This window comes from Phoenix dactylifera, chromosome 1 (assembly GCF_051530095.1).
Source record: "Phoenix dactylifera cultivar Ajwa chromosome 1, Ajwa_hap1_PhDact_Kaust_v1.1, whole genome shotgun sequence".
Classification (NCBI taxonomy): domain Eukaryota; kingdom Viridiplantae; phylum Streptophyta; class Magnoliopsida; order Arecales; family Arecaceae; genus Phoenix; species Phoenix dactylifera.
Genome location: NC_143190.1, coordinates 49,150,554 through 49,177,730, shown reverse-complemented (window position 1 = coordinate 49,177,730; position 27,177 = coordinate 49,150,554). Strand labels below are relative to the sequence as shown.

The window sequence follows — 27,177 nt, the reverse complement described above, 5'->3', positions numbered from 1 at the left end:
TAAAATAATCTATTAAAAACAAATTTGAAAGAATTAAGTATTTATATTTCTCATTTCTCAACTAATAATCCATTGGCATGGGATCCTATTCATTGATCCAACGGGTCTCAATCTGTTGCAAGTTTGTTCTAGACCCAACTCATTATTAGGTTTGGTCCAGGCCTTTTGAATTATGATTTGAGAAGTCAGGCACAAACCCCAAAGAAGTTGGATAAGGTCCTTGAGACTGGTGCAACTTGGATCCTCTCAACTGGAAACTGATCCAACCCAATCCATAGTTTGTGTCGGATCTGCCAGGTTGGGCCTATTAGTTCAGTTGGATTTGGATTGGTAAACATGAATTATTATATTTCAGTGTTATGTGTTGTAATATTCCACATGCCTTACCATTTTCTTTCTCATATTCGTATGATTCATAGCAATTCAACATTGAGTGAGAAATTGATCGTATGTAATCTTTCATCGATTTTTTTTTTATAAGATATAAGGAGGGTTACCAACCCACCATTTTATTAAAACTTGTAAGAACTTGTGTAATTTTAAATTGAATTCTTATGCTTCCTACCGTTTGGATTTTTTTTCTTTTGTTTATTTTTTCTTATACTTCTTAACAATAAAGCTGGATTATGAAAGATAATATGGGTTAAGATCGGTAGGACAAGTTGAGTTGAAACAAGATGGATTAGGTCGGCAATTTTAATTTAGGTTCTAAAGGCTGCGACATATCAAGTTGACCCAAAACAAAATGGATTAAGATAAATGGGCCGAGTCAATTAGTTGACTTGATTGCTAAGAATTAAATTGGCTTGAATTGGGTATCTTGGAGGGTTAGGTCAAATTAGTCAACTTGAGTCCTCAGAAATAAATCAGATTAAATTGGATATTTTGAAGGTGATATGACTCTAGAAGGGAGGATGATATTGCTGACATTGGATGGTTTGGAGGTAATCTAAGTTTGGTCAAAAAGGTGATTAAATTATTACCTCTAACCAAATTCGGGCCGTATACAAAATAGTTCTATGTTATTTTGCTACACTATATCCTATCTAAATTGTTATTAACCAAAGAGACTACTATTTCATTTTTCATTGTGGTCATAATAGTTTTAATTTGTTCCATCCATCCCTTCTTATTTAGTTATAATAGCAAAAAAAATGCAAATACTGGCCATCATTTGTTAGAATAATATATTAATATGACTTATTATAATGATTTTTTTATTGTTATAATAATCATTATAATGTTATACAAATGCCTGTTATTTTGATACCTTTCAAGAACATGCTGGTTTTTTTGAAAGTAAATACAGATGACTCTATGTTAAGCGGAATGAAGTTAGTTCAAATGCATAGACAAAAATACTTTAAAAATGGAAAACCTATAAAAATGCTTAAAAATGAAAATCTATACTGTGATATGTATACTAATAAAATAATAGACTTTGTAGCGGCAAGGAGAGTTACCACGAGTAAATTGACCAGCTATACTAATTTTACTCTAAAATTTCAAATATAATAGCATAACAAAAATCCAGAGATCAATATATTAGATAGCTGTGGAATAATTGAAACCTTATGATAATTACTTTGAGGGGTTTATGGGCGCTTAAAAATATAAAAACACAATCAACGAACCAAAGCCTTTACATTGACTATTAGTCTTAATCAACAAACTATCCAGATCTCTCTATATGAACCATATCCGGATGAGCCGACTCATCCCAATTTCGTAGCCTCGAGCCTTCCTACGATCCAGCGGGCCATAGCCAAACCTTAGCCGTATTGCGTTCTGGACCCACACCTTTTCTCCATCTTCCAACTCGCAATTGCATTGAGGTATCGTTTTGCTTTAAAGCAGAACGGAGCATAGATGTTCTGTTGATTATTTATTTATTTTCTCTAGTATATAATTTTGGTTGCCTCCAACAGCCCAAAACATAATTATCGCAATGCATGATGCTTAATATAATATTTCAAAAATATTTAAATAAACAAAAATAAATAAGAAATAGCAATCATATTGAAGAGGAAGCCAAAATACATCACTGTTAGTTTTAAATATATTGATTTGAAGTTGAAGAGACATAGATGATCATAACATTAGTATGTGTTTGCCATGCATAAACCATGATATAATCATGAATTATATATTTAAAAGCAACTTGCTTTTCTGCATTCTAGAACAAAGTTTCCAACTCTATCACATGTTAAAAGAAATGATAACTATATAACAATATACTAAACATAGAAAAGCAATTAATTTTAAGCTTGTATCTAGAAAATTCAACATTTCACAAAAATTGGTCTTAAACTTGCATGTAAAAAAGGTACTTTGCGGGAGTGAATGCTTATTACAGCAACATTGAAGGAAGAGAGATTTGGTGATGATAAAATATGGAGTGAGGAAATGAGAAATTCGTCGAGCTAACATGGCACTTGAAAATCAAAGTATAAAGTATAAAAAAGGATTTCTTTGCACATCTCCCACTTTCTCGCTTTTCTCATTTAGTTATATGATAATATACAAGAGGATGAATGGATTTTTTTTTCTTTTCTTTTGTTTCCTCATATCAGATTTATTAAACGGACACTTGTATACAACTCACTCACTAAGGAAAAGAAATGAAAAAAAAAAAAAAATTGCACTTGACCCTCCAATTATACATCAGTCGATACATAGAGAAGGAAAACCTTCCAAATGTCATAGAAGTCCAACTTAAAAAAGATAGAACTGCATGGGCGAGCCAAACACTATGTACTACGTAGTTGATTCGGATCACTTCTCTTGCAAACTGAACTAGGGAGCATGGATGGGCCCTCAATCCCAAATTGCGTCACTAGTGGTTGATTAAAACAAACTATGCCTCAGTTCAATCACGGTCATGTATGCCTACTTGCTAATAATACTCGTCACACTCTGTGGCTATTTGCATGCACTTAAGACTGGCCAGCCCCACCGACCATTGTCTTGGTCACCAACTCGAAATTTGTTGAAGACTCTTATCCAATTTGTTTAGCGTAAACAAGGATTTACTGAGGCCTAAATGCCTCCACAACCCATTCCTCATTAGCTTGGAAGAATCTTAGAGCAGGCAGGATCGAAGAGGGCAACTATTTGCGATCATCATATATATATATATATATATCATTTTAGGTGAGGAAGTACTTGGTTGGCCTTCGTGTATCCACATTTCTGCTCGATCGATGCGAGTTGGACATGTTGATCAGTACTAGCATCATATAAATCATTGGTAGCTGAAATAAGCAACACCGTTGGAGTATAATTGAGACCAAGTTATAAAAGTATAAGAATCCTTGCACCTTGGTCTAATGCCTTAGTTCTTGATTATAATGAATGAAGCACGTGAAATAAGGATTACTTGAATAAAACACTTAAAAAAAAAAAATGAACACCGCTGAGAGTAGGAGCGGCAATACATAATCATTTAATCATTCCAATCTATTGATGATCAAGCTAGATTATCTATTTAATAAATCCGGATCTATATTTTTGACTTGCAGTTTTTTGATCTTTTATGCATCTGATCCAATTTGTATCTTATCTGATCCAATCAGATTGTCATCCCTAACTAAGAGGCTCTGATCCAAGGCCTGTTTGAGGACTCTCAATCTGAGTTCTTCACAAAATCAGCAGCATAAATATCTGGCCAGCAAAGTGTCAACTTATTTAGTAACTCTCTAGTTGATATAAGAGATCTAAGTTTAATGACTCAATCTCGCCCTCCTCTCTTTCTCTCTCTCTATCTGTCTATCTGCCTATCTATCTATTTGCCCTGGACTTTCAGCTATTTTAATTCTAAATATCTAAGAATAAAAATAAAAAAATATAAAAACAACAAACCATCAGCAAGCGATAAAACACATTCACAAGCTACAGGTGATCACATGGAGTGCACCACATCAAGACAGTAGTTAAGATTACATGGGTGGACCCCTCTGACATGGCTTCCATAGCAGCCTGACACATGGGATAACCAAATCATATGCCCCCGGATTCACGTTCCGGCGATACACCAGCAATCAGAAAATGTCAGCAGGTCAAGCAACGAACCCGATCAGAGGCCACACCAGATCAAAGCCCTTTCTTTTGCCACTCCGGCATCCCGTGATTGCTCGTAATTATAGGCCCCTTATTGGTGTCCCAATGAGAACAGAGTAGGGAGAGCCCCTCCGTCCCCTAAAATTATAAGGCATCAGAGGCCGGAGCTTCCAACTAAAGGATCACATGACCGAACTCCAGCCACAAACAATAAGAAAATGGTACGAGCACAAAAGACACCCTGTTTTCTGGTGAGAAATGTGTGCTTAGTATTCCTATATGGGATTTCTAGAATGATCCGTGACTCCTCTGCTACGTTTCTTTTTTTCTTTTTTTTTTGGGTTTATGTGTCTGGCGTTCTGGTTTGAGACAGCAAATTAATGTTGGATTCCATTTGTTTTTTCTCCTCAGGTGACAAGAAGCATGGTAACGGGAGACTCTGTTAATGTAGCAGAACAGGGGGGGCAGCCTCCCTTATCACTTTTGGACAACGGATGAGACCAAAAGGAGATGATTTAAACCTTCATATGTGTTGACACAGTAATTTTCTACTTAATTATAGTGTAGCTCTATTTTTTATTTATTTATGAATAATTAAAAAAAATTATTTTATGCTTCTTCTATTTCGATTGTCTTGCAAATCTACGTAGGCCTTGATGATTTTTTTTAGCCGATTCGTTTTATTGCCCAGGACCACGACCATCCATGTGAGTTTACAGGCATTCTATTGTAAGGAGTAATCTATCCATGTGAGTTTTTGTATGATTCTTGATACGGAAAATTTGTGGCTTGTAAATGGTTTGTTTGAAGAAACGTGGATGACAAGTCATAGGCAAACACTTCTCTCATGTTTTATTATATCTTTATTTCACCAAGAAAAGAAGTTTCAAAAATATGCATTAAAGAAAATGGCTGAGTGTTGAAGTCGTTGCTCAACCAAGAGTCTTAATTTGAGGACATGTTTCTTCAATACCTGATGTATGTGTTCGGTTAGGAGGCAACCAAGTAGGTAACACCATACATAGCAACTACCAGGATGGTAGCACGGTGAGAACGGAGCTTTGATTTCACCAGAGTGGCCCATGTTCGAAACGCGCGGGCGTCGATTAAATGCAGAAACCGGATGCCTCCCGTCTGGGTGAAGTCGCTATCTGGTCTGTCGTTACTTAGGTGGTGCTGGTGTGACGTACTCACATGGAGATAAGGCTGCTACACTGGTGAAGCTCTGCCACGGGTAGGGAGGTTATGAGTAAAAAAAATTTCTATCCGCATCGAACACTCTCCAGCAGGAAGGGGGCTCAGTGGGGGTTGCTACGCTGATGAGGTTCTACTCACCCCCCTCTTCCCTTTTCCTAAGTATTAAAAAAAAAAAAAAAAACCATACATAGCGCGAGATCTGTGTTGGAATTTGCACCATAAGGACAAATTCTCCACCCTTAATTATAATTCAAATATGCAAATGTGCAAGAATCCTAGAGAACTCTTACTTCTAAGGACACTATATTTGAAAATTGAAATATTCAGCTACAGGAAAAGCCCACATTTTCTACTGCCTAAGAGCAAGACCTTAACTTTCCTCTCGTTATATCACCTAATCCGAGATCAAGCTCTAGTCTTTCCTCTAGTCCAGGGCACGGGAAGCAGCAACTCTAACAAACCTTATTATTATTTTATGCGTGGAGTTCACGAGCGTCGTAGGGTTCACGAGCTCTGCAGCACTAAAAGACGGCTCTGAGGCCCGTTTTTCCAGAAGCTCCATATCGAGTGCATTGATGGAGGTCAGCACCAATCAAAAATCCCACAACCTCCACTCTCAGTGAAAGAGATATGGTACAATGGAATGGTGAAATGAACTAGATTTTTCCTTGTTTGCATATAAAATTTCCCGAATTTAATATATCTATTAGATAAACCACTCTATCTTTGTTTTTACTGATAATTCTTGTATGAACAAGTAGATAGATAGGATGATTTTTAAGGGTTTACATATAATTGTTATACTTATAGCATTTCTTTTGAGAATAATCATAATTATTAATTTGGGACTTTGTAAGGTTAACATATAAAAAGCAAGAAAAAATATTAAAAAAACACATGAAGTGAGGGAGTTATTATATTAAAGATACTGAGCCAGTCTTATCGATTGTTGTATTGTAATTGCAATAGCTAATTTTTTTCCCCCATTTGTTTACATGTGGTAGAGAATGCGTACAAAGACAAACTATATATTGGCTTCTAATTCTTTAAATTACCTTATATTTGCTCAAGTACAATCTCTTTTTGTCTGAACTCCATTAAAAATTTGATGGAAGCTCTACGAATATTTGGTGAATTTTGTTATAGAACAGTTGCAATTTGGTAATCATTGAGGAGCAGGTAGTTGAGTTGTTGCCATCTTTTTTTTTTAACAGTTTCTCAAAGAACATTTGACATAGGTATTCGTCTCCCTTTTTCTAGTTAGGGTTTGTTTAGAATGTTCTTTCTTTGGCTTCAATGTCTCTTATCCTTGTCATTTTTCTCGACTGATCTAATGCTTGCTTGTCGCGGCTAGTATACAACACACTCAATAATTTCAGCTAAAATTTATGCATATAAATATATACATAAAGTGGAACTATGTTAGATAAAAAAGAGCCATGGGGTCATTTCTAGCTATGATCCAAAACCTGGGGGGGATTAACCTCCTCTCTTTTCAATAAGAAAAAAAAGGGGACATTCATGATATATAATTTTACAAGATCAGAATATGATGCATTAAAGACTTCGAGATTCATGTCTAGTAGATGAAATTACAAAAAATGTTAGCAGGGAGACGAGCAAATAATAATTTGCTTTTCATAATCATTTTGCAAAAGCAATATCTATCACGAATTGCATCTTGCCTAGTGGAAATATTGTGTTTCACTACATAAACAAATTTGAATTGCACACTTTATGTCATCATCATTCTTGTACCTGTGAGACTACTACATCTGCATTTGAAATATTGTCATGCATGGATGGATGCCATGGACTTTAAAGACAATTTTATACCTATGTTGAAATTAGTTTCCGCGGATGCTTCAAAATTGTAGCACTGTTCTTGAAGATGAGCTCCGAATTTTCTACGCAAGCTTCAAGAAAGTAGCATTTTTAGAGATGGTGATCTCTCCTGGCATTATTTTTACAAGAACTTTTGACTGTATTGCTAAATTTTTTAGGAGAATATGGAGCAGACCAATTCCACCATGACTTTCTTGCTACTCCTTTTCAATTTCCTCCATATTGTGTAAAATCTTGTTTAACCAACTGAGCCGATTTGATTATGATTTTAAAAACTTACGGTGATTATTAGTATAAAGCTCTTGATGCTGATTTGATTGCTTTTGTCTACTAACTTATTGACTAATATCAAATCTTTCAAATTATGATCATAATACTTGTCTATCAAAAGTTAGTATATAAAAAACTAATACATTACACTATTATAATCAAATTATTAACACTCTAAAAGAGCAAATGTCAGGTGGACTCTCGACCATCCTCTCTCAACACCCATATGCATACACATGTAGAATACCCACAAAGGGTGATGGCATGCATGAAACGTTCCTAATATGAAGTATTCAGTACGTATTTTTGGGAAAACCATAGATGATAAAACTTTAAGTGAGAAGCCTCTGCCCCCATGGGGTGTTACCACTCATATCATATGATCATGGTTGGTTCGTGCATGGGATCTCATAAAAATATCAGCCAGACCAACCATGCACTCGTAACACACGGGTGGTAATACTACTGCAGACGCAAAGAATCCGTGCTCATATAACTTCATGAGCCTACAAACAAATGTCACACGAATGTTCTTCATATAAGAAGTTATTAGAATGTTTTTTTTTTTTTGAAAGGAAATCAGATTAATCAATTGCGATAACGACCTTTAAAGTTGCTCGATTATAGTTTAGACAGCAATCTAGAGTATCTACAAATCCAATGAACCAGCCGAAGAGCAGAAACATTAGTTTGGATGGAACCGAAATGGGTCAAGTCCTTTCCCCATTCAGGAAAAGGATCTACGTTTAGATTTTGAGACAAAAACAAAACCGCTTCACTGGTTAATCTATGGGTGTTTAAAACCAGGGCACCTACACCTCCTCGTAGCCTGCAACCTAACAGCAGGACTTCGCCATGTGGCGAAGTAACGAGGCACGAGGGGGTAACCAAGATACGTACGTGATGTGGAAAATGCCAAGGGCTCCATCGTTAAGACATTCACATCATACACGATCCGATCACCCTCTGATGGCTGTACAATAATTGGGATAGGCTGGGATCTTGTAGGTACGGTGGATTTTTAGCTGACGTGAGATCATAGATTCATATCCAATATTAATTAGCATTAGTTTTTGCAATTTGCTAGTATAGTATGGTATCCTTCTTCACATAGATCTCTACATGTACCCACACGCATTTGCATGCAAAAATACTTCCTCCTTTTCTGACCAAAAAAAAAAAAAAAGTTTAACTCTGTACACAAATACTTCACATTAGCTATTAATATTCAGTTGTGCGAATGTTTATTACCAGGCATATTTTGTGATGCATATCTATAGTATTGCAGATGCCCGTAGCATATACAAATATGGTAAGCTCCTTAGAGATTGGTTGATGCCTATTTTTTCGTAAGATTAAATATGACATATATAAATGTTATCCCAAAGTGTGTCGTACTCAAATGTTTTCTATTTATACATTTTATCTATATTTGATCAAACTCAATTCAGTGAGCTTGGCACTTTGTCTTTGGGAGAGCCTTCTCATTCCTCTTCACCAAATTTTGGTCTCATATTGATTGAAGAATTGGGTTCTGAGCTTTAGTTGTACGGCGGTAATTGGAGGAATGAAAGGTAATCCGGTTGGCCCCTCTCCTCCTGGCAGTTGGTGGGAAGTAGACAGTACGATGCTCGCGCCCGTGACCGTTGCACGTGATCACAAGGAGCTGTTATGAGACAAGCCGTGGTTGTACCAAAAAAAAAAAAAAAAAAAGACAAGCGATGGCCCAAAGACCCACTCACGTGTCCTCCTTTGGCTTTTCCAACAACAGGAACTACAAAGAAAAAGGAAATGTAGACAATAAAAACAATGGCAACCTGTAAAGAAGTGTATACAAATTAATGCGATAATATTACTCTCCAAAAAAATAAAAGAACAGCACTACGACATCAATTGCCTAAGAAATGAGTAGAATTTAAACACCTGATTTCATATAACAATTAGGGTTAAGAATGTGGAAGTAATTATCTTCGTGTCAGCTCCGATTAGATGAGTTTTTCTGATATTTTTTTTCAAAAAAAAAAAATAGTAGTCGAGAGCTGGCTGTGAGTCATGGAGGTGTGCTAGAATTTTACTTTGTTGCACCTTAACCTCAATTTCAGAGTATACGTGATAGTCCACCAACATACTTTATCGTTGCATTCCATTTTATACTAATGACTCAGATCTTTTCATAGTTTTACTCAAAATTGAATGGCTTTGGGTTATTGTTTTGATTGGATAATATTATGCACAAATGGTAGCAAGTTGGGGAATAAACTATTCCAGCAAATTGTGACAATAAAGGGTCCGTCCATAAAGGATGAACTACTTGTGTGATAACAAAAGCAAAAAAGTGAGGCAGCAGAGGAAGTGGACATTTAAATTCCTTGGCAATTATTATTTTTGTTGTTGTTGTTTTCTTTGGTGAATGATCGAGCGTCCATATTGCTCCTTATGTGGGCAGGTGGTCAGAGGATGTGGCTATTTAAACCTGCCCTTCCCTCCTTTCGCTTCTCACCACTCGCTCCCTCGCCCCCTCTGTTTCTTTCCTCGCCTTCACACACATCTCAACACATCACGTACACACCAACATCAAGATGAGCAGCGTGAGTCTAAAAGGCCTTGGGGTGCTGCTTCTCCTTGTCTTTCTGGTTTTGTGCTCCACTTTTGATGTGGGAGACGGGAGGAGAGGCAAGCATTGGAGGCAAAGGAAAGCTCCATCTTCCTCCTTGGCAAAGAAGAAAGGAAAGGGTAAGAACAGCGGAAGTCACCACCATGGTGGCGGAGGAGGCCAGTCGAAACCGAAACCCAGCCCGGGCGAAGCAAGTCCGGCCGCCCCGCATGCAGCGACGTTCGACGTGCTTGATTTTGGAGCAAAGGGTGATGGAGTCACTGATGACACGAAGGTGGCTGACATTATCTTATCTAAGTTTTCCATTGGAATCAACTCAACATTCTACTACAACAGGGGAGATCCCTGGTGCTTTCAATGACTGTTAGTTGGGGTTTAGGCCATAAAAATGCCAATAACCAACCGGCATTGTTCTGTTTACTTGGCATTTTTCACAAAATTATAGCCAGTATTTCTTTGGCTTAGTATTCCTCTGGGTAGCGGCAATGGGCATTTGCAGCCCCAGATGTTTGAGGTTTGGTGTTTATTGTTATTGTTACTTTCTTTCCCTTTTCATAAATCTTTGTGTTTTTCGTAGGGACAGTACAAAAATAGGTATTTGGTAAATCAGCAGGGTTTTACATACAGGAGCCTGTTAACTATTCGTTACCTTTTTTTTCAGAAAAGATAGACATATAATCTTGTTGCAACTGCAGCCCTGTGACCAAGGCTGGTGTCCATTTTTGATGGGATAAGACTTGTTGCTTTGTTTGTTTGCTTCTCTGTTTGTTTCTAAGAAGATGGCAGTTGTTTCTCTGTTTGTTTGTAAGAAGATGGCAGTTGGCAGGATATTTCGTATCCTCTGATCTACCTCTACCTCTTTTTAATAAACCGAATTTCACAATAACATGCCGATATTTAAATTCGATGAGATAAGGCTTGTCGTTTATTTACATGTTTATTGAGAAGTAGGTATTTGATCTTTGGCTTCTTTTTTTTAATAAATTACAAAATTTTTCTGAAATTTATGTTTATTATATTTACATCCAATAATTTATAAAATTTATATCTAATTAAATTAATAACGTCAGTAAATCCATTTACCTCATATAAAAACTCAAAATTACTTTTGAATGAAGAGAAGAATACATATATTTTCTTATGTTATTGGGCACACGTAAGGTTATTTTGGTCATTTTTAATTTTTTTCTGACGTGATATTTAGGTTTCATTTAACGTTAACGGTTTGACTAACACCCTGTTAAATTATGGATTAAAGCATTGGATAAAAATAAACCTTATGAGAGGTTTTCATATTATTGGTTGTATATGTAATTCACTTCTAATCTCAGAGAAATTTTTGTAATTTATTTTTTTTCTCTTATTATGAAGCAGAATTGAAATGTCTGAAATCAATCAGAGCACTTGTATATCATGAGATGGATCATAATTTAGTAGCATGCACAAGTAATACCGGATTCTCATCATGCTTTGCAAATTTGATCTCATGAAATGCAGGCATTTGAGGCTGCATGGGCTGCTGCTTGTAAAGTGGAGGCTTCTACCATGGTGATCCCAGCGGAATCTCAATTCCTGGTTGGACCAATCTCATTCTCAGGACCTTACTGCCAACACAATATTGTATTTCAGGTTGCAACATGCTTCTGCATCAGTTATTTGGTTACTAGGGTCTCCTCTGTGACCTTATTTTCTCTGCTTATAGAGGTGAAATTGAGTAAGGTCGTGGTCTGGGTCAGGACCCAGGTCTGAATCATAGCCCAAAAATCTCAGTCCAGAATTGAATCATGTCCAAGTGACCCACTTGAATCCCTGTTTGCTGCTTGTTTTAAACTGACTTTTGGCTGACACCAAGTGAGTTTCTACTCCCCATGAGTTTAACTTGGTGATTTCAGACAACAGGCAATATCAGCCACCAGTCATTCACTAACTGGCAATAATCTGTGACAGTAGCGAAATCATGTCAAAATAAGTGAAACAAACATTAGCATGATTGTCCATAGGTGAGTATAATGCAAAAAGACACCAAAACTAATGACAAGGTGGTCTCTCTTGCAGTTGGACGGGACGATCATTGCTCCGACGAGCTCCAAAGCTTGGGGTTCAGGCCTGCTGCAGTGGCTTGAGTTTACCAAGCTCAATGGAATAACCATCCGAGGTAGCGGCATCATAGAAGGGCGAGGCAGCGTCTGGTGGACGCACTCTGAATCTGATGTCGACCCTGTAAGCATCATCATCTCCATCTCCCATTCACTTGGTTGCAAGGTCTCAATGCCACGAGTTATAGCAGCTGTTATTTCTCAAAAACTTGCACGGATAGAGAAATTTTCCAACTGATCTGTCCAAATCTTTATTGACTGAATCAAAAATAATTGACTGCTAACAGAATAACAAAAAAATAATTTTTCCCACTGTCACATAAGTATGAATTTAAACATATTTTTAATAGTGAAAGCGAGCAATTGTCAAATAGCAGCTGAGATCTTCATACCAGTTATTGATATTTATAACCAAACAGCCTCCCTCCAAAATCATTAGAATGATCATTTGTAACAGCCACTAATTTAATTAACCTTTTACAAAAGGTTAAAAAAAAGAGAAAAACAATTACCGAACTCCATCATTCATTTTAAGCATCCATATCTGCTGGCAGGCTGGTGTGTAAATTGTATCAGAAATATGGGCTTCCCCAGTTCCAATTTCCACTTGATATTCCAGACTCATTTCTCAGCTTGATGACTGTGATGCAAAGAATCATACTTTGAGTACCGACATGAAAATATTTACCTGTATTTATTTGTTGCAGATTAATGTCAAGCTCAGTGCCAAAATGCCACAGATCAAACCAACAGTAAGAATTTTATTCTGGCAGCTGCTTTTTTTTTTGACTAAACAATGAGCAACATTTCCAGTTGGAATGAATAACACTGTGATTTGCTCTTTTTCCCTTTTGTTGCAGGCTCTGAGGTTTTATGGGAGTTTCAATGTAACAGTCACAGGCATAACGATACAGAATAGCCAACAATGCCACCTTAAATTTGATTACTGTGAAGGAGTTCAAGTCTTCAACATGACCATCTCTTCCCCTGGTGACAGCCCCAACACAGACGGAATACATCTCCAGAACTCCAGAGAGGTTTCCATCCATCACACCAACTTCGGTTGCGGTAATTCCACTACCTGGTAAAAAGTTCTCACTGTATCACAGTTTCAAAGATCATCCAGGCAATTGTTAACCACCATTTACTGCCAGCAAACCTTTCATTGTTCATTTGTAACGAGAATAGCAGTATAGGGGCCTACAATAGACTGAACAAGTTCCTCACCGCCCAAGGTAGGGCGTGAAAGAAAGAAAAGGAAAGAACCAAGAGGAACCCATTCCTTATGTCCATCTCACAAGTTCCACTTGTGCCATCTTTAGCTTCCCTGCTTGCATTAAAAATAACGATACCGAAGATTCTTTAGGCTGTCTTGCATCATCCCATTGGCAGCCATGCTTCATGCATAAACAAGACTAGACGTTCCTTTACCAAGTAGAGATGGGATCCGCTACACTCCCTTGAGACTGAAATGAGGCATAAAACATCATCAAAGACTGTTTCTGTTCTTCACCTACAACAAGGAAAGGAAACAATAAGAGGGTAAAAAAAAGGACTCCAACATTCTAAAAACAAAGGCAACGCAATTACCTTTCATGGTATATATCCACTGCATAACAGAGCACATACTGCAGCGGTCAAACAAGTCTGAAAATACCACATGCTTGCTAACATTAGCGTTTTGGTTTGTGTTACACAGGCGATGACTGTGTCTCCATCCAAACAGGATGCTCAAATGTATACATACACAATGTGAACTGTGGACCAGGCCATGGGATTAGCATAGGCGGACTTGGGAGGGACAACACCAAAGCATGTGTCTCCAATATAACAGTAAGGGATGTCAACATTCACAACACGATGACTGGTGTCCGAATCAAGACCTGGCAGGTAACAAATTTCTCACCTCCATAACAGACCAACCATGTAACAACCTTATCAAATTCCCCCTACATACTACAGAGTACTTGTGAAACAAGAATTTTTTTTTCTCCTTTCAAGATTTCATAGTGATGCAGCATCAAGAATTCCCATTGAGAATTTTCCCTTCTATCAGAGCTGCTGTATAAAACAGAGGATGATATCCTTTGAGCCTATAAGTTACCTGGAGATGTTAATTGCTAAAGACTAAATTGTTTCCATAACATTCGAACTGCAGGGCGGCGCAGGCTCTGTTCAAAGCATAAGATTCACAAACATAAAAGTCTCGGAGGTTCAAACACCTATTATTATCGACCAATTTTACTGTGACAGAAGATCTTGCAAGAACCAGACATCAGCAGTGGCACTGTCAAGCATTGCATATGAGAACATCAAAGGGACATTCACGGTGAAACCAGTACATTTTGCATGCAGTGACAGTATGCCTTGTTCAGACATCAGCCTAACTGAGGTAGAGCTCGAACCACTGCAAGAACATTACCACATGTATGAACCTTTCTGCTGGAAGGCTTATGGGGAACTGTACACCCCAACTGTTCCTCCAATTATTTGCCTGCAAACTGGAAAACCAACAAGCAACCGGATCCAATCTGATCATGACTCATGCTGAGTTTGCTGACAATGTCTCAGTCAAGTGATATTGGTGTACACCCCTTCGCACCATTAATCAGAGTACATATATATAAGTTTACATTAGCAGCATTACAGTTATTACAACAGTTTACATTACATGCTCATTCAAGGCATATACTGCCATTGCTGAGCCCTAGGATCATGCTGGTTCAGCATCTCTATAGTAGCGCATAGAGAGAGAGCTTGCTATGGTGGATGCCACTTTCCCATATTTGGGGAATATAGACATCACTTATGCTAGATACTTAATGGCTCAATGTTTGGAAAGTATAAAACTCCTATGTCGATTCTCCATTTGTAAAAAATAAACTACTCATGGCTATTTGAAAGCATTATGGATACACTCACATCTTGATTTTTCAGAAATTGCTACTTCTAACAGTAAAAACTTTTCATGCCCAAGAAGAGAATAAAAAATTACAAACAGACACTGGAAGTTGTCCAAGAGAAACTCAAGGTCTTAAAAGAAAACTGATGCTTCAGGAAAAAAAGATTTGATATGGAGAATGACAGATCACAGCCATTAACAGAATAAATGGCACGCATCATTTTTCATATCATGCAGATGGAATGTTCGAGGAAAGCTTCCATCTTAAAGGATCAAAGAAAACTAATTGATAAATTTTGCAAATAGATAAGGTCTATAAAAGTACGAATGAGGTGCCTTGTTAGAAAACCTAAAAGGGTATCTTTTTTTTCCCCGATACAAAATGAATTCTATCATGCACTTAGATAGGAATAAAATTTACATGTTGCTGACCTTAACTGTAATCTGGTTAAAAAGGAACTACCACATAATTCATCTAAGAATGTAACTTCTAGATGAAGGAAGAGGTATAGGGTAGAACGACCTAAGGTTACATTGAAGTGACAGAGTCTTGGTTGGGATTTTTCAGAGAAGAGGCGAAAAGTGATCTATAACCAACAAAACCTTAACTAATGATAGAATCATTATCACTGGCCTTGAGATCATCATGAAAGGGCCCTCATGCAGTCATCAGCATGAGGGGTAGAAAAAGCATTGGAAAGGGAGGGTATTTTGGTTTATTTTCATGATGTCATGTTTTAAGAATGATTGTTGTTACTTTTATGAGACTGTCATTTAGTGGTCTAATGAATTGTTAGGGTGTCCTGTTAGCTAAATGATACAATGCACAATATTCAGCATGTACACATGACCTCTTTCTTGATTGTCTGATACAATATTTTTTGTTTTGCTTTTGAAAAAAACTCCTAAAACCCTCAGAAAAGAGTTTAAAATTCTAAAATGTTTTAAAAAAAGGTTTGGTATCATTGCTGGTACCCATTGCGTGTCAATGCATGTTGTCCACCGGCAACATAGCACGCCAGTGGACAACATGCAGCACATGTTATGCCAATGGACAACATGCGGCGCATGTTATGCCAGTGCCCAGCCAGCACATGATATTTAAACCCTTGGTCAAATCCCACGCATATCCACATCCCAAGGAGTCTTATAGGTAGCTAAAAAGAGAGATCTAAATCCACTTCAGACGTTCTCCTTCATTCCTACATCGTCAAGAGTCACAGTTTTACTTAATAAACTTGTTACACATAGACAATTTCTCAGAACAAGGAACCAACCTGTGAAGAAATCAGCAAATTATTTTCCTTCTTCTAACAGACTGCTGATTTTCAGGTGTGTCTGTTAACTGTTTCTTTAAATATATAGGAGTAGGCTTGACCTTACCGTTGTTTTTTATTATATACACAGCTCCTTTAACAACAGATAATCTCAACATTGATGTTTAATTTTTTTTATAAAATCCTGCAATTTCAGAATAAGTTTCACTTTCTAAGAAAGAATCATGAGTTAGCATTTCTTGAAATAGGCTCAGACTATCTGAATTCCAAGATAATATCCAGAAATACACATTATGTAAAAAATGAAAATATTCATTCACATTTTTATCAAATTCAGAAAAGTTGTATGTTCCATCATTTTGTCCCTTTTTTTTTTTGGGGGGGGGGGGGGGGGGGGGGGTGGAACTTTTGTCTGATTGCAATTATGCACAATGTAGATGTAAGGCTTCAGAAAATGCTAATGTGCTTGATATTTAAGTCTAATACAGCACGTCATCATTACATGTTCTCAACAAAATTATGCTGTGCAAGGACAACATACTACAATAAGCTGCAACCTTGTGAATTTATAGTCATGGGCCCCTGACACATGTAATCATCATAATATGAACTATTCCTCTTGGTTATCAGACAACTTCTACAGAACATGTTGACCATCCTGTAGGTACAAAAACTGAAGCAAATAAATATTATGGAAGTCAGTACAAGTGGACATGACTAGATAATTAAATCTGCAATATCTGAGTCAGCAGTAAGAACCTGCAGGTAAATCATGTTCTAGCAAAACCAGCAACCTCCTTTGTTCTTTCCTATTTGTCAATGCTTTCGGGGCTTGGCAGTCCAGTTCTGCTTTCATATTTCTTTTCTAGTGCCTATTGTCAATGCAGCAAAGTTTAAAAACCCAAAGAAACTAACCAAGAAAACAAAAGAGCTTGATTATCAAATCAAGAAAACAATTCATAGCTGAAACTACATCCGTTGTTTCCATGTATCAGTTTGCTGCATACATTCAACATACAAATATAGGGTTTTTTTATTGCACCTAAATCTGTGAAAATATAGCTTCTATTTTGCAAACACACCCTTAGATGTCCAAAAATTGCTCCTGTTGTCACGTTCCGTTGTTGTTCGTCCAACATCACAACTTGACCTGGGAAACAGCTATCCCAAGTTCATATCTTTCAGACCACTCATTGGGAGGCCTGGTCTTATTCTGCAGACTCCTCTTCTCCTGTTTGACCTCAGTCACTCAAAAACCCAAGATATCTTTCAACATAATTTCTTGGAATCAAACATCAGAATACTTCCAATTCATTCATATCTTGAAAAATCAAGTTCACTTAATAAGATGCTTACCAGGATTCAGATTAAGGGGAAAAAATGAGCAAATATAAATCATGTATGGCTGTTAGATCAATATCAAACAAAACTATAAAACCAACATTGGTTTTGATTAGTTAGGGCCATGTTAGAACATCTTTGCTTTTGGTTTCAATACTATGAAACTGGCATTGGTCTTGGAACAGTTCAGGCCTATATTGGAACATCTTGGTTTTGGTTTCAAAGTCCTACAGAAACTTAAAGCTGTATTGACAATTGCCTCTTTGGGGCAAGTATGCAATCATCCTCCATGCAAAGAAGTTCTCTGTTGCACTTGCTTGGAATACATCTTAACGAAACAAACCCTGCATCTAAAGATTTCAAACTAGCTTTATGGCACCCTTAAGAAAAAACCAAGTCTCACTCTTCCACTCAATATAAACCAACCCTTTATTGACGATTGCCTCTTTGGAGCAAGTATGCAATCATCCTCCATGCAAAGAAGTTCTCTGTTGCACTTGCTTGGAATACATCTTAACGAAACAAACCCTGCATCTAAAGATTTCAAACTAGCTTTATGGCACCCTTAAGAAAAAACCAAGTCTCACTCTTCCACTCAATATAAACCAACCACGTTCTTTCTCCTAAAACACAAGGTGTTCATAGTCTTCCCACTCATCAACAACTCCAGTTCCAAATAGCATATTTTCCTTTAAATTTCTTCATAGCATACTTCTTAAAAATGCGAAACTCCCTGCTCTGCAAAAGAGCGCATCTTTCAGGTGCCTGGGAAGCTTTTGTTAAATCTGATATCCCAAATTTCATGATCATGATGGTAGAAAATTTGGTCCCTGTTGCTAGTTTGAGATGAAACTTTTTCGCCATCTTCTCTCTATGCTACATGCACCAATATAACTAAAATAGGAAAAACAAATCGCTAACTCATACAACTGAAATCATTCTTCCCCTTCCATTCTGTTCCCAATATTGTGGGATCAGCAACCCATCTCCCAGAGCATCTCAAATATAATATTTGGGGTCCCTTTATTCATGCATATATTTTCTCAAGTAGCAAGATGAAATTCAATTACCATGAAGCTCTTCCGTGACATGCCTTGCTGTAGAATCCCCAACTACATGAATCCTAAAGTCCAAAATATGTAGATAAGGTAGCCTTCTCTCCTCATTCCCAGTAGTGATCAGTGAGATTATACTGAATGGAAAAGTCTTGATTGCCCGAGCCACCTAGCAAACCTAGAGTGAGAGAGACTTTAGTAATGCGGAGACTGATCTCAAGGTTCCAGGGCAAGCATCTTTTCCTGAACAAAGCTGTCTATGACAGGAATTGACACCGATTAGTTCTCAAAGTCTAGTGGATCATAAATTGGTCTGCAGAGTTGCTATATGCAAGTTAAGATGTCCACTTGTGAATTTTCTGAACATCCATCATCATAAAGCCAAAATTATAAATATATATAGTCAGCTGGTTAATTGCTGTTCATTTTTCATGCTTAAATTAATATTAATACAAAGGAGCAAAGTTATTGCCAATCATCAGTACTATCCATTAAGAAGGCAGAAACCAACAACACCCCTCCCCCCACCCAACCCCTTTCTCCTCCTCCTCCCAATTCTAGGAGAACAAGTTGAGCTAAACAGAGAAAAAATCTCAAAAGACAAATCCCTCAAGTTTTCCCACATGGTTATATGCATTTTAAAGGATAATTCATAATCATCAAGCATGATTTCTCTCTAACAAAGAAACTGAATCCCAACAACCAACCTTGGTGAAGCAGCAAGTCAATAAAAGGAAGCTCATGGTAATCCATGTCAAGACTTCCCACATTGCCATACAAAATCATGACAAGATCTACAATTTTTCAATTGCTACCATAAGTTTTCATAGCTGCGCTTTTTCTAAGACCAGATTTGAGATGTTAGATTGCTCCAAAATGCCAAAGAATGAGAAAGTTTTGAATTTGAGGTAATAAAAAATTAAATATTTTGCACATTTTTTAGCAAACCTAAATAAATGAATGGACAGAAGATTTAATTAATATCCACTCAAAAATAAAAGAAAATGAACAACAATAGCTAACATACAGCTGCAACGGTCAGCATTATTCTACTAACCTTCATCTCTGAATGAATGCTTTCAAGAACATCTTCAGTCATCCTATCAAAAAACAGAGTTCCCTGCACATCCACAACCTAGCTATAAGTCTTTGTAACCAGTTACTTGGCAAAGTGTGAAATAGGAAAGATCTGAATAAGCAATAGAGACAAGGACTCCAGAGTGGGAAGACTATTAAACATTGGCAAAATTTATACAGCTCTGAGAAAATGATCTTCGACTGAGGTCTGTTAGCTTCAAAAATACTTTATAATCTTGCACTGAGGTTTGTTAGCTTCAAAAATAATTAGCTGCTTTATTTTCGAGTGTACGAGTAACTGCATTCTCATGCACTGATTGAAGCCATGCTATATGTGGAGAATAAGACATCCGTTAGGTTTATTTTTATTCTTTTATTTTTCCACCCTGCTTCATATTTCATTTCAAGTACATGATATAACCAAAGTAAAGAGAGAATGTGACAGCTTGATAGAACAGAAGAAAACCTGCAAATGATCGAATTCATGCTGGAAAACACGTGCAGGAAGACCAGACAGGTTAACTTTAAACCTTCCACCTGTTATATCTCGAGCATCAACCTTGACAGACGCAGGTCTCTACAAGGATAGAACAAAAAAATGTATTAGAAGATCAATTTATTTTAACACAGTATCCAAACCAAATGTGGCTTGAAATTATAAAAAAAAAAATGTAATGTCAAATTTTTATTTTGGTCACACGTTGTAAACCTCCCAAATCAGAAATTATAAAACTGTCTTTAAAGATACTGGTTAGCCATTAATATTAATAACTGCTGATGCGTTAATGCTGTATTAATGCACAAATAGTTAAAACAATTGGATTGATTTGGAACTAAAGAAGGGGTAACTCAGAATATTTGATGGTCCAAATTCAACCAGTATTTTGAACCCACTTGGACAAAACAATTCTAGGTTTAGGTCATGGGCCACCAATCTGAATACAGATCAACATTATAACCTAGTCCTTCCCTAATTCCCACCTTATTAGCCAAGCCATCCGCCTCCACTTTCTCTAAACTTATGATCCCCCTTTATATAATTGCCTCTGTTGTCTCCTAGCATAGCCACCCCCTCCGGCTCCTACATCTCAATGACCAAACCTCCAAAATTGATGTTCGGCCATTTACATGCTTCAAAATCAAAACTCTAGAGGCATGATATCTTTTCAATTGGTTCCATGAGTCACAGTAAGGAGGGGTAGAATCAAAGTTGCAAACAAAGGATGACTTGCAGTGTCAACAACGACTACGCCTTAATGGTGGGATTTTAAGGTAGCGCCGATGGATAAAAGATAGGGCTGGATAGGAATGGCACACCTCTAGTAGCAATCAAGAAACTATCTCTAATGGCTCCTTTCCTTCAATGATGGCATCATCTTCTCTAGAAATATATTCCTACTCCAGAGGCATCCTCCCCTCGCAACCATGATAAAGAAGAACAGGAGGGAAGTGAAAGTAGTGGCAGCTATGATAGAGAAAGAGGAGAGGCTACGAAATTATGGTACAGGTGTACAACTTTTTTTGCCTCTCTTCTAGTCTTTAAAACTAGTTTGCCTGCTTCCTTATTTTAATGGACAAAAACACCCTCTACCAATTTTTTTTCTTGATATATATATATAAACTTGTAATGTAACTATTCCAACATAGCATACTTGTTCCTGCTCCACTTTTTTCTTATTCCTGAACCAAACATAGGCTTCACTATCGCAACAAAATTACTAAGGATTCAAAGTCCAACCAGCTGTATAAAGCTGATAATTGATGCACAACACAAGCCAAAAAGACAAGTGGTTAAATCTTACCTCTATATCTGCATAGATTCCTGGAAATGATAAGCAACCCTCATTGTAAAGGATAGACCTTTTTGAGGTTTTGTAGACTACCGGGTTCACAAGAACAATTTCCTCTCCTTCACCACGTTCACCAGCAGGATTGAATACCATAAGTTGAACGTTGATTCCAACTTGGGGTGCTGAGAGTCCAATGCCATCAGTTCTGTGAAGAAGGAACAGATATTTCTCAAATTTAAGTTATTATCAAACAATCCTGATAGGTCTACATCAGAACAAGACTAATCTGAAAACATATCCAGTTCTAAAAAAACATATTCATAATGAACAGCCTTATCTGAGGAATGATTTTGCAGATCAGAGACAAGACACATTAAAAGCCAAGAGCACTTGATCAAACAAATGGTGAGTAAAATTGGTCCAAGCATGCATCGATTTGAGGGAGAGAGAGGGTGAGGGTGGCAGTGCCGGAACAGGGCTGAGGGAGGGAGAAGAGAGGGCTTTCGAAGCCCTCTCTCTTTTATGCATTGGAACAAGGGTGGAGTAATTTTAAGCCCTCTCTCTTTTATGCATTGGAACAAGGGTGGAGTAATTTTTTATATTTTTATATTTTTGAATAAATTACAAAAAAACTCTTGAGGTTTACGTTTATTACACTTACACCTAATAGTTTGTAAAATCTGCACGTGTTTTCTTATGTTCTTGTATGGTCGCGACTTAAAGTTATTTTGGTCATTTTTGAATTTTTTTCTAACATGGCATTTGGGTCCCATTTAAGATTAACAGTTTGACTAACGTTCTGTTAAGTTATGGGTTAAAGTGATGGATAAAACAAAGTCGGGAGGGTAAGTGCAGGTTTTTCAAATAATTGGATAAGTGTAATTAACCCCTACTCTCATGGGGAGGGTTTGTAATTTATTCTATATTTTTTTTGAATTTTTTAATTGAAGTCAGTAATGGGGGGAGGGTTTGTAATTTACCCTATATTTTTTTTGAATTTTTTTAAGTGAAGTCCGCAGTGGCCACCGACTTCACTTAAAAATTTTAAAAAAATAAAAAAGAACTGAAATTTCTATTTTCTATTGAACAGGGGCTTAGCCCATGTTCCAACGCATAAAGGAGATAGGGCTTCGAAAGCCCTGTTTCGGCACCGCTGCCTTCTCCTTCCTTTCGTTCCTCTCTCTCTCTCTCCCCCTCTCTTTCCTTCTTTCTCTCCCCCTTCCTTTGCTGGTTTCTCAATTTGAAGGTCGAAAACATCTCGGTCAGCCATCAATATGGCTCGGTATATTCCGAACCAGGCAGTTCGGGATAGGGGTGGCAATCGGATCGGGTGGGACATAAACAGGTCGGGTCAGATGTTAAACGGGTCAGAAAAGTATAAACCTAAATCCGACATGTTTATTAAACAGATCAGAAATTACAATCTGAACCCGATCTGTTTATTAAGCAGGTAACCCGATCTGACCCGTTTAACATGTTTAATAAACAGGTCGATTAAACAGGTCAGGTTTGCTTTTCTAACCCGTTTAACCAAATGGAGAGAGAGAGATGGGAGGGTGGCTGGGGGAGGGGGGGTTGCTTTCAGCAAGAGAGGGAGAGAGGTGGGGGGTTCGACGGAGAGAGAGAGAAAAGTCTCTCTGATGTTCAGAATCGGAGTCCGAAGATCTGATGCGCGGCGGCTCCCCTTGCGACCAAGTCACGGCCTCAGCAGAGGGGGGAGGAAGAACCCTTTCTGCCTTGCCTACCTGCAGCAGGGGAAGGAAAAGAACCCCTTAGAGGAGGAAAGAAAGAATCCCAGCACGGCCGTCGACAATTGCGGCTACGACGGTAATCAAGCGCGGCGCCAGATCCACAGCCGAAGACCCTAGGTAGGTTCCTTCCCCCTTCCTCTTCCTTTTCTTCTTTTCTTTTATTTTGTTATCATGGGGTAAAAGAAAACAAAAGTTAGGGTTTACCTCGCTCCGGAAAGAAGCTGTAAAGCTACTCTCTCCGGTGGCACCAGTTGTCGGTTCTGAAAATCCTAGCCGAGAGGAAGAAGGAGGGGGGCGTTGATGTAGCCGCGAGGGGCGTTGACGGGGTGATGTAGCCGCGATGATCTCGTCCCAGGTGAGAGTGGGATCGGCCGATCGGAGGGCATGATGTAGCCGCGGTCGCCGTCGACGGAGAGGCAGAAGTAGTCGGCAAGGAGGAGCCAGGGAGCAGAGGGCGGAGGCGGAGGAGAGGAGAGGGAAGACTAGAGACTAGAGAGCTCGGGCAGCGCTTGTCACAAACCCTAAGTCCCCCAACCCCAAATGGCCAAATCGCAGCTGAGCAGCTGAGCGGTGAAAAGTGAAAACCAAATCAGGCCGAGGCGGAGAAATCGGGCCGAGGGGAGTTGGGCTGGCTCTGGCCTTGTGGATTGTGGCCCTTATCTTCTATCAGCACGATAGTTAAACGGGTTAAACGGGCCAGACGTCTAAAATCCGTATCCGACCTAATTAATAAACAGGTTAAACAAGTCAACCTGTTTACGATCCGAACTTATTTAGGCCAAACCCAAACTTGTTTATGGCGGGTCGGTTGGCGGGTCGGGTCATAATTTGCCACCCCTCGTTCGGGACGATTCCACCATTCTTGGTTCCACCTCTATGCTTAGGCTCCGTTTGGCAGAACTATTGGCAGCAGAGTTTTAGAAAGTAGAGCTTTTTGAAGTAGAGCTTTTATAAAAAACTATTTACTATTTGGTAACTACATTTCTAAAGTGCTGTGTAATTTTAATATATATTTGGTAAACAAACTGAGAAAGTACTTTTAGTATGATAAAATGACCAAAAAAGCCATTGTATAGTATTATACAACAAAGCATAATAAAATATAATATGTATTAATACATAAATATATGATATAGTATAATATTATTGTAATGTAATATAACATTATTATAATATACTAATATAATATTGTATACTATAGCATAATAATATAAATAAGTTGATATTATATAACATAACATATCAATATATTATGATATAATGTAATATAATATTATATTTATAGTATAATACAATAATAAAGGTATAAAATATTAAAATAATTAGTGTAAATTTATTCTCCATCCTTTGTTGGGACTGCTGCAGATTTTTGTAATATAAAAAAAAAATCATGTAATTATAATATTTTATCATGGGTATTTTGGTCTAAAAAAATTATAAATCAAAACAGCATTCCGACGCATGCTAAAAGTGTTTTTCCGAAGAAGCTCCATTAGCTCCAAATGGAACTTCTTCCAAAAAGTTGTTTTAGTTTTCTGACAAAGCTAAAACAGCTTTCCAATTTTTTTTATCAAACACCCCTATTTCATCCAAAAGTACTTTTGGAGGGTCAAAAAGTACTTTCTGGCCCACCAAAAGCTCTGCCAAATGGGGCCTTAGTCCATTTAGCCTTCAAAAAATATTTAACAAGTATGATATTGTGTTTTTTTTTCCAACATCGGAAACCCATAATTAAGAAGCAAAATTATGGTGTTAAGCAAAACAGTACTACTAAATTCATATGTGTTGTATTAAATGCATCAACCCGGTCTTGCAAAGGCACATATTCTTGCTAACATTCATGCTAAAAATGAAGAGTCATGTGCTTGGGTGGAGTGCCCCACTATGGGTAGAATTTCCATTGGAGATTTCCAGATTAGCCCAGTTGTGTGCTTCCAAAGAACTGGTCTTGACCTCTTAACCAGGCCCAGTTTAGATGCTCTGTTTTACCACTCTACCTGAATGAATTCCAAATCCTCATGGAAATCTTCATCTATTCATTCTTATATGTCCATCAAGGCCTTTATGAAACCCCTTCAACAAGCATTGAGGTCGTTTTTGTCCATCACTGCATACAAATATACTACTTCAAACAACTATTTAACAATTTATCCCCTTATTATGTTTCAAGGGGAATTTATCTTTTATTATGTTTCACAACCACTTCCAACTTTCCACTACGCTCTAAAATCTAAACAGCAATCCACTGCTGCCAGCAGTTAGCCAACACGAGACATGGACAAGAAACACCAAGATGTTCAGCATCTAGCTCAGTTCCATTGGTACATTTCATCCAAAAATTTGACGGAATTACTAGGGTATTTCAGGCATAAGTCCTTGTGAAAACCATGACACCAACTCTTTAACAAATAGTAATAAACAAGAAGAATAACTCACCTGTACATAAGATCAAACATCTCTTCGACCAGCTTCCTCAAGTTCTCATCAAACGTATTGATGCGCTTATTCCTCGCTCTCAGGATGGGGTCGGGATACTCCACAATCTTTAACGACGACTCGAAGCACAAATCAGCAGCTGGAATCCAAAATCATACATAATTGCGAAATAAAGCATCAGATCAGCATAAGAATTTGATGCGCTACAAAGAGAAAAATTTGGATAGAAATCCAAAAAAAAAAGTTCTTGATGGCCCAAGGGAGAACCAGGTATCAATATTTCTTCTGAATATAATCCATATAATCGTATTTATCTCCAAAAAAGAAGGGGATACGGCTTACGGGAAGCGAAGTCGTCTTCTTGGAAGGAGAAGCCGCGCCGAGCCTGTGCCGAGACCTCCATGAGCGGGGAACTCAGAGCAAGGGGTTTGGAGGAGAAGCGGCGGAAGCTAGGCGACTTCCCGATGGCGGAAAAGATCGAGCAGCGGAAGGGGAAGGCGGAGAGAGATATGGCGGGCGAGGCCTGGAGCCCCGCTGCCATTTGTTTTTCTTTTTTCCCCTTCTGCGGTTTCCTCTTGTCACCTCATGTTCCTTCTCAACTGGCCGTTTATTCAGGGTCGGAGATGGAGTGGGACCCGCGACGGACAGAAATGGGCGAATGCGGGAACCATTCGTTTTTGTTTTCTTTTCTTCATTTCCTAATAAGCAAGCAGCCTTACCCCACGGATCCTCGTGTACTCTTTATATTCAAGTCCGTGTAGACTATGAATCAAGATCGCTTGAATACTATTTATAAATTTTATTTAAAAAAAATCTAAAAAATATTTTTAATTATTTAATATTATATAAGTATCTAAATTTTTTTTGATGAATAATAAATATGAAATCAAACATATATCCGCATGAACCCTCACATACATGTATGGCCGTTTCCAAGCCAGGCTCATAACATCAGAACTTAACATAATCAGAAGCTCGATCAGATTTCAAAATATGAACCAAATTTGATTAGTGGGCACTGGGCAGTTTAATTGTGTCGCGGTGGGGAACCCTCATGCATTATGATGCTAGAATTGTTGTTGGTGCTTCCATGGAGGAGGTCTCTCTGCACCTCATTTGGGTTTTTTTGGAGATTTAGCTCCATGCCAGCACGGGCTGAGAGATGCTTGAACTTTTATATCTATTGCTCTTCTTTTTTTTTCCCGAGGAATGATATGGTTTCACATGAATGTATTGGATTGCTTGCTGTGATAAATAAAATTTTGGCATGTACCATGCTGTCCATGCATACGAAGTTGGAGATGCACCATCAAGTAACTCATGCAACATTCTGCTTTTCCCTTCCTCCCTAGAGCTACTGGTTATTGGATGCAACGTATAAATTGTTGCTAGGGCAAGTTGTCACCAAAGTAATGCCTCCATCTATGCGAACCTAGGTAGTGGTGGATGGATCAATTTGGCGGCACA

General features: G+C 37.9%; 2 protein-coding genes across 10 annotated transcripts; one reads left to right on the top strand and one right to left on the bottom strand.

The window, feature by feature from the left end:
• Nucleotides 1-9,755: 9,755 nt before the first annotated feature.
• On the top strand, nucleotides 9,756-14,838 carry LOC103723463 (polygalacturonase At1g48100-like). The gene is made up of 7 exons (XM_088704843.2): nucleotides 9,756-10,259; nucleotides 11,483-11,614; nucleotides 12,041-12,205; nucleotides 12,789-12,833; nucleotides 12,942-13,149; nucleotides 13,781-13,971; nucleotides 14,240-14,838. The coding sequence occupies exons 1-7, from the start codon at nucleotides 9,951-9,953 to the stop codon at nucleotides 14,630-14,632; spliced, it is 1,443 nt and encodes a 480-aa protein (XP_088560969.1). The 5' UTR covers nucleotides 9,756-9,950; the 3' UTR covers nucleotides 14,633-14,838.
• On the bottom strand, nucleotides 12,304-26,304 carry LOC103723462 (peptide deformylase 1B, chloroplastic-like). 9 transcript variants are annotated; one of them, XR_015968996.1, is made up of 7 exons: nucleotides 26,053-26,302; nucleotides 25,711-25,849; nucleotides 21,536-21,728; nucleotides 20,200-20,310; nucleotides 19,714-19,776; nucleotides 13,672-14,582; nucleotides 12,304-13,594 (listed from the first exon to the last, which is right to left on the bottom strand). XR_015968996.1 is itself a non-coding variant. In XM_088704854.1 (6 exons), exons 1-6 carry the CDS (start codon nucleotides 26,249-26,251, stop codon nucleotides 13,571-13,573), a joined length of 729 nt encoding a protein of 242 aa, XP_088560980.1. In that variant the 5' UTR covers nucleotides 26,252-26,302; the 3' UTR covers nucleotides 12,304-13,570. The 9 variants fall into 9 exon arrangements, 2 of the variants coding, with proteins under 2 accessions (XP_088560980.1, XP_088560977.1); XR_015968998.1 differs by having other exon boundaries at nucleotides 12,304-13,547; XR_015968999.2 differs by lacking the exons at nucleotides 12,304-13,594; nucleotides 13,672-14,582 and adding exons at nucleotides 16,707-16,933; nucleotides 17,020-17,132 and having other exon boundaries at nucleotides 21,617-21,728; nucleotides 26,053-26,304.
• Nucleotides 26,305-27,177: the final 873 nt, after the last annotated feature.